Genomic DNA, 8,442 nt, shown 5'->3' on the forward strand with positions numbered 1-8,442 from the left:
AAAAATTTAAAGATTAATTATATCTCTTTATTATTCATCATGCTTTCTTCAGAATAATTTTTTTTTTGGCTTAAATGCAGTTTTACCCCCCTATTTTGAAAAATGCGGAATTTTACCCCCTATTTTATAATTTGTTGGATTTTGCCCCCCACCAAAATTCTGCACAAAATCTACTTCTGAGCCTCAAGTTCAAAGCTTCGCACAGAACTCAATTTGGATCAATAATTCACCAAACTGGTACCGAACCGACCGAAATCGAGTTAGTTTTTCACAGAATCAAACTCTACTAAATTTGGAGTTATAGAGAGAGATTAATTACCGTTTTAGTGAAGGTATGTTCAAATTAATTATCGTATAAAACAGAGAAAAATTAGGTAGCTATGATGAAAATGTATTATTATGCTTGGTTGTGACTGGCGGTAAGAAACTAGCTAGGGACTATGGAGTTGAGTTGCAAATTACCACATGCAACAAGTGGAATCCCAACAATAAATTGAAACTCACTTGCATTCAAAGTTGGTATGGTGAGGCCTCGTGTAGTTAGTTACTAGAACTTGCATTTCAACTACTTGAACATAGAAACAATATAGAATTGCTTCCAACAATCATCTGTTTAACAAAGGTTTTCGTTCGAACTGGGACCAGTGTCTATACAAACAAGTTAAATTGTAAAATCATTGTCAAACGACTGAAATGTTGATATGGAACACAGCACACCAGACATGCAATAGAACTAGCAAGACCTGCAGCAGGTTGACATTGATTCAATGTTGCCATCAAATGAATGTACTGTATGACAATATGCTTGGTTGTTCCGCATCATTTTCATGTTTTCTGCCCACCGACGCGGTATCCAAGTTACTGTGATATACTTAGTCCCCACTATGAATGGCTTTTTTGCTGCATCTTGTGGTTTTCAATTCGTACAAGGTTTGCATTTGTAACCTTCTCACTGTATAGGTGCTTGAATCTGCAAAATTGCTAGAAATTGTGGTACTGTTAGTTGATCATATACAAATTTAGATATTTCCCTCCCGCTCCACCTCTCTTTCGTTCCCATGTGTTCCCACTCAAACATGTTCAGGATATGCCCGACACAACAAAAATAGAGGAATAAATTAAACACCTAAACACCTAAACAGAAATCAATTCCAACTTAACTGAAGATTAGTAAAGACACGCCAGTGAAAACAATATACTCCAAAATCGGCATTTTAAAAACGGGGATGTCTGGTTCTATTACATTACTATCTATAAACAAATAGGAGCATTATGACACAATAACTCACTACTATCTATAAGTTCTGGTTACTGATTTGAAAGAGTAAAAATAGAATAGGAATGTTACAGCACATGACTAATCAAAACAAGACAAACACATAGCATACTTAAGAATAGGAAGCAAAAGAGATAACCAATTAGTTATTAATCTCGTTTTCAAAGTTAGGATGGCCATTCTTTAAGTTAAAATGTTACCTCCAAAATTTGAGGACCGGACATGCCATTTCTGCACACACAAATTTGGGTGAAGTAGAAGGTCGAGTGAGCTTCACAAATAACATGGATTGTTTTCTGCGATTATCCAGTTCTAACATCGTTATCATCGGAGTCTAATTCCCACCAAGCACCTCTGTCATCCTTGTAGTCATCATCAACATCGCCGAAGATATCTTCAACATCATCATCTCCAGATGTTTCAGCAACCGCATCATCCAGATTGAGTTTCTTTGTATCCACATCAGGATTGTACGTCCACTCCAACCTTTTCAACATATCACGATATTTCCAATTTTCCACAACGGATACATCCTCCTTCTTAGCCTTCCCCGTCAAAATTTCCTCCCAAGAAAAGGCAGTATCAGCAGTCCTTTTCAAGACTCTGTCACTACTAGTATCCCCAATAACAATAGTCTTGAGACACCGTAGTTTTGCCTCCTTTATTACATCAACAAAATCAGAATCATCGGATACAAGAACCACACACTCAACCCGCCTATGATCCATCATATCCACCATATGCTTTTGCAACGCAATATCTGCAGCTTGCGGCCTATCCAACACAGTTTGAACCCAAAACCCTGCCCGTTTCAGCTCATCGGCCAAACCATACCCAACTTTAGGAGTCAAAACAGCACTCACAACCTTCTTATACTTTTCCATTTTCATAGAATACTTACCCACCAATTTCACCTTCCTACTCCCTCTAGCCGACTCTATCTGATTCACTCTTTTCGCATTCTCACGCTGATGCAGTTGCTTGAAATGAAACCATAATTAACCAATAGGTTATTCCTGTTCTTTTAGAAATCAAATAAACTCTTAAGAACACAACTGAATCCAATCAAGTTTCTAAAATAGAACAAAAGACAGATTAAAGAAGAATATATAATACCAATTTTTCTAAACAGATAAAAGATTGTGAATTTGATGATAATGATTGCTTAAAAGAAGTGCAATGCAAGTAGTCAAGTAGTGGTTATTAAGAACATGTCTTACTTACAGGGAGAGTTTCATTCCTACAATTTGATTTGAAGGAAATAGAAAAAGATAGAGAGAGAGAGAAGGGAGTGACCACTCCTGCAACGGTGGTTGTAGCAAAAGGAGAGCTTTGGGGAGAGAGATACAGAGAGAGAGAGAGAGAGAGCTTCAAATGTTTATTTTATTTTTTTCGACTGCAAACTTGAAATGTTTATTAGAAGGTGTGATTTTAATTTTTATTTTTATCGTGTAGTGTAGCTCAATCAACAGAAATGTGAAAATTGTTAGTGTCGAATGTTATGATTGGAGTTCGAATCCAGTCACTCCACTTTGTGTACGTGAGTTTTCAATCACCTTGTCATTTCGTCTATCAATAAAAAAAAATATTTTTGTTGGTATTATGAAAACTATTTCAAGGTGATATTTCTCATTATAGTAACAATTTTCTAATATGTATGTGGATCGGGCAAACTCAATCGACCTCGTTAAACTCACTCAATCAAATTCAAAAAAGTTGGTTGGATCAGGTCGTTATTTTAAAATGAAAAAACTATATAAAAAGTTGGGTTTCAGGTAAAACTCGACTCAAGCCGAAAAAATTCACTACCCACCGTTTGTGCTATTGTATTTTATTTTTAAAAAATATTTTATAAATACCAAAGATTTTTGATTATTAAAAGAGAAAAACTCAATATTCATGTGTGTATTTCAAATGGTAAATGTATTTTTTCCTGGTTTCAACGCATTCTCTAGTCATTTTAAATCTTGACTCTTTGAATTTGTTTTATGAAATTAAAATATGATGATATTATAATGCTAAAAAAATTAGTGAAAATAGATTATACTTAGAAAATTAAAAGATTGAGTGGGAAACCAAACCGGACAAAATTGCAACCGGAGCATACCCAGACTGAGACTGAGACTGAGACTGAGACTGAGACACACTCTTTCTTACTTTTCCCGTTGCGCGCCTCTCACTTCTCTCTCACCAAAACGCGCCGCCGCTTCCCACCATCCAGCCACCACTTCGGCGCCGCCACTTCACCCTCTCCTCTCGCCACTGTAAGTTGTGTTTTAAATCTCTACTGTGTTGGTTTATTGTTTGGTAATGAATTTGATTTTATTTCCCATTTGATTTCCCGATAACCCTAATCAACGCATAAAAAATTGGGGGTTTCATGAATTTCAAACGGTGAAAGAATCATGGTTTTGGTTAGAACAAGACCTTTCGAGTTCATTTGCTCTATTTCATAACTATAGAGTAACAAATTTGAATGAATTCATCTACTATGTTAGAAACATTGTGACTTGTTTTATGAGTTATCATGAGTTTTGAGCTTAAAACATTCAACTTAAATGTTTCATTGTTTTGTATACAATATCATTTGCATACTTTGGTTTATTACTTTAAGGATTACTCGCTTTATAAATTTTAGTTTATTTTAGGGGCATCCCTAACTTTTTGGTTTGCCTCCGCCACTGAAAACAACACATTTCTCTCAAATAGTCTCACAAAACTTATGTTAGTGGATAAACTGATGTTTATTGTGTTCATTATATGTTTTTAGACCAAAAGAATGGCTTTATTTGTTTCCACCGATTGTTTCCTTCCTGCACTTAAGTCTTAGCTTGGATTTGTGCATCATGAAGGCCAAAATCGTGCTTGTGGTAGTATTAACCTCTTGCATCTTCAAAAACCTCCTAAAAGCCCGTTTTTGCTTTCCGCACGAGGTTAAATTCCCTGTCCTTTCTATAATTTTTAAAGTTATTGGTTAACATAATGAAGAATCCAATTTTTTTAGTTTCAGTTAATATTGTAACTATTATGAATATTTTCAGCATGCTTTATTGTGCCCTTGACTTTGGTCATTTCTCTTCTTGTATTGAAGCTGTTTTAGTGGCTGAACAATTCACTGCTTTCCTTCTCTAGCTTTAGAAATTAAGCCACTTCAGAGCAAGGGTCGATCATCTTTTTCACAGACAGCTGCTGTGAAGCATCTGACAGGCTCTGTTACCATAACTCAGGGACTTCGTTTTGCCGTCGTAAGTTTCCCACAAATTTTTATTGTTAGTCTTATATTGTTTCCCTGCTTTTTAAATTTCATTTCAGTCACTATACATATAAGGCTTAGTTGGGCACTCTGATGTCTGACAGCAGCAAGCATGCCAATATCTCTATGCATTTGACAAAAATTACCCTCTAACATACTCACCAGCTGTAGTAGCCAAGCACCACAGAAAGGATAGGAAGACCACTTTTCCATAGAAACAACAATGCTAAGAAATTATCATTGAAGTTCTGGCCTTCTCTCCAATTATAGTTGTAAAATCAAAGAATAAGCTACACACCACCAAAGGCTATTTCTTCTTTCCTCCTGCGAAATCTTTTAAGCTGCAGATAAGAAAATTTATCCAAATATTTGGATAATTCTAGTTTTCCACCAAAATACTTAATAGTATGCACTAGAAATGTCTTTTTATTGACATAATGTGAGATTTAGCGGAGAGGGATAGAGAGAGAGAGAGAGAGAGAGAGAGAGAGAGAGAGAGAGAGAGAGAGAGTTTGCGTGGTTTACAAACCTGTAACAATCATGTATATTATTGCTAGTAAGTACAACAGCCCATATAAAAGGTTTTGCGTTAGAGGGAATATTGGGCCTTGTCTTCTAGAGTTGGATTGCAAGAATAAAGTCGTTTCCAGAGACGGGGATGGATAAAGAATGCGAAGCACACAAACAAGATATTCTAGTTTTAAAGCTTTTTAGGTGATGAGTTAAGGTTTTGACATTAATAAAAATTTGAAGAAATGGAAGAATTTTGGACAGCAAGGAAGTTGTTAATGGGATTGTTGTACATAAGAGGAAGTTATAAGCTGCTTACAAATTTTACATTTCTTTTTTACTTTAAAATGGATTATAATCTCAAAGATTTCCTCATTGTTTTAGGTTTATTTGGTAGTTTCTAAACACTTTTCTTTTAGGTTGTCGCACGGTTTAATGAAATAATCACCAGACCACTCTTGGAAGGAGCTTTGGGTACTTTCAAGAATTATGCAGTTCAAGATGAGGACATTGACGTAAGTAATCTGACTTACAAGTCACTGGAATATTACTTATTACTGTTTATATGATATTACTTCTGTATTCAGCTAGTATTATGTGGATTTAATGTTTAACTGTTTCAGACGTCTTTACAATGGTTTTACTCTTTGTATCCTTTAAAATACTGAATGTATCCTTTAAAATACTGAAAAATGTCTTGTTCATTCTGAAAATACTGAAGTACATCTATATAGATTATAGACAAAAATACTTGTGTAACAAGAAGTGCATTGCTATGTGTCATGTAGCAGAAACTAACAATCTAACATATTAAAAAAAATTATGGGAATCTCAAACTAACAGAAACTATAACTGATAACCAACTAGCCGAAGTTGTCGCTTCCACCGACTCCATTACACGATGTGAATGATAGTTTGAATTTAAATTTAAAATTGAAAACATTACCATTTCCTATCGTAATACCCTTTTTTTTTTCTGCGCTTTTCATTTGTGTCTACTTTGGTATGTTATGTCACCATAGGTCAAGATTTCAAACAATTTTTTTAGCACTGTTTTCACTCACAAAAGATATATATGGATTGTGGCAGTTTTGCCTTGGTCTGAATGTTAACATCACTTTCTTTTGCAATAATTATTGGCAGATATTTGTCGCTTTATTTTCTCCCTTAGGTTGTGTGGGTTCCTGGTTCTTTTGAAATTGGTGCTGTTGCAACAAGACTTGGTAAATCAGACAAATATCATGCAATTGTATGCATAGGAGCTGTGGTATGATAAATCTTGACAAATTTATAGAATTTGTATGGCCAATGATTACCAATCATCTGTATTTACGTTGACTTAATTTGTGTGTCTATTGTGGCCAATATTTGTTGTTAAAAGATACGAGGAGATACAACACACTACGATGAAGTTGCTAATTCAGCAGCATCTGGAGTGCTTTCAGCTGGTCTAAACTCAGGTTTGTATTATGTTATTGTCAATAGCAATCTCCAGATACCAACAAAGCACGCTTGACATGCGTATTCAGCAGCTGTCTGTTTCCTTGAAAAAACAAATAGAATCTAGAGTAGCACCAAGGCCGAGAAGAAACTTTGAATTTTAAGTAATACTATACCCATGTAAGTTAAACTCAAGACTGATCTTCGCTGAATAAACACCAAAACCTTTTATTCCCTATAATCTAGTCACAGCTTGGAAAAATAACATTTATTTACCAGGACTTTCTTTTGTAATTAATTTCCATAAACATTAACAAAATACTTAAATTTTGAGACGGTTTTGCAGGCGTTCCATGCATTTTGGAGTCCTAACTTGTGAGGACATGGATCAGGTAAACCTATGCTATAGCCTTTGTTATGAAAGTCATGAATTTTTCTTCTTTGATGAGCATTATCATTAATTGGATATTTTTTTCATTCTTTTTTGCCTATATCTGCAGCTATAAATCGAGCTGGTGGAAAATCTGGAAATAAGGGTGCTGAGGCTGCATTGACTGCTGTAAGTTAGCAAATTGATATGACAAATTAATTATACAACATACTGTAGTTGTTCACCCGTTCTTGTGCTGATTTTTTTTTTATAATGAAATTTAACTTCATATATAAAAGGCTCAGTCATGAGTGACTTTTATTACATTTCTAAAAGTGGGTCCTTCTAATTTGAACTGGTTGAAAAATGGTCCAAATGTGCACTTGAGAGTTATGGCCGTCTGATATACTATAATTATTGTGAATAGGGTATTTACAGTAATTCTGACAATTTTGTGAATCCATGTATTTATGACTCCATATATATAATGTTCTCCTCTCTGGGTAATTGAAACACAAGGATTCTCTCACAGACTTCTTGTGTTTTCTTCCTCAACATGGTATCTAGATCCTAATGAGAAATGCTAATATGCACTTACCTGTAGACTCCCTGTCCTTTATGATTTCTGCTTCCCGCCGCTGTCTTGCAAGTTTTCGGTGTGTCTCTGCAATCCCCGGATGCGTTCATCGGGAAGTTGTTAGATATCACTTACATATTTGTCTTGCTTTAAATTTTAGTTGGTAGTTACAACATATATATATAATACGTCTGTTAATTAACAAACACGTAATAGTACCTGTCTTGGTTATAGCTTGAATAAATACGAGTCTTTAAGTTGCATTCTGCATGTCATTTTCTTGAGAATTTCGACGTTTTTTGCTTGGCTAAACAGTTTAATCCAATCAATGTTTCATGTTTTTGTCTGTGATACAGATTGAGATGGCATCTTTGTTCGAGCATCATCTGAAGTAGTTGTATTTTGGAACAGTGGGATAATCCCTATTTTCATCTCCAGAATGGTTATGTTCTTGTTCAACGGTATTCATATCTTCTCAAACTACTGCTGGTTATAAATAAGCATAGAAGTAATGATTTTTCCTCCCATTAATATATGTTTTTGTATGGGCACTGTTGTGTGGTGTTCAGAGATGGGAAGAAATTTCATGTAACAATAACTTTGTAGAATAGCATTTCTTCCCCCTTTTATTTTTTCTCGTTTGCTCAAACCTATCTTTTGTTTGTGTTTTTGGTCATTTTATTATTAGCGTATTTATTCACGGATATACCAGAGAGCAAAGTTCATGTCCTCATTTATACATGAATCATTTTCTTTATATAAATTGGGAAAAAAATATCATTCCTTAATTAGTATTTTTTTATTTATTAAAAACATGAAAATTAAGACAAACATATGGCAAATTCAAATTGCAGAAAATTTGAAGTGTGCCAGAATGAAGGCTGGTCCAGTTTTGTGCAAATTTGCAGCTCATGTTCCCCTATCACGGTCGGACCTGAATCTGGGGTTCTGCTTTTTATCCCCCGTAAAATTTGGAACAGATGTGAATACCCGAACTTTATGGGTTTGAGTTTGGG

The 8,442-nt window shown here is 34.9% G+C and overlaps 1 protein-coding gene and 1 pseudogene across 2 annotated transcripts; one reads left to right on the top strand and one right to left on the bottom strand.

Moving 5' to 3' along the window:
• Positions 1-559: 559 nt before the first annotated feature.
• On the bottom strand, positions 560-2,661 carry LOC123908088. Of its 2 annotated transcripts, none has more exons than XM_045958602.1 (2): positions 1,477-2,661; positions 560-970 (listed from the first exon to the last, which is right to left on the bottom strand). In XM_045958602.1, the coding sequence occupies exon 1, from the start codon at positions 2,164-2,166 to the stop codon at positions 1,579-1,581; it is 588 nt and encodes a 195-aa protein (XP_045814558.1). In that variant the 5' UTR covers positions 2,167-2,661; the 3' UTR covers positions 560-970; positions 1,477-1,578. The 2 variants fall into 2 exon arrangements, with proteins under 2 accessions (XP_045814558.1, XP_045814557.1); XM_045958601.1 differs by having other exon boundaries at positions 560-981.
• A 1,394-nt stretch (positions 2,662-4,055) lies between these two features.
• On the top strand, positions 4,056-7,821 carry LOC123904907 (annotated as a pseudogene).
• Positions 7,822-8,442: the final 621 nt, after the last annotated feature.

This window comes from Trifolium pratense, linkage group LG2, assembly GCF_020283565.1.
Source record: "Trifolium pratense cultivar HEN17-A07 linkage group LG2, ARS_RC_1.1, whole genome shotgun sequence".
In the NCBI taxonomy this organism is placed as follows: Eukaryota; Viridiplantae; Streptophyta; class Magnoliopsida; order Fabales; family Fabaceae; genus Trifolium; species Trifolium pratense.

Excerpts from the sequence above, each read along its gene's own strand:
- LOC123908088 (XM_045958602.1), bottom strand. The coding sequence starts at position 2,166 with ATGAAAATGGAAAAGTATAAGAAGGTTGTGAGTGCTGTTTTGACTCCT.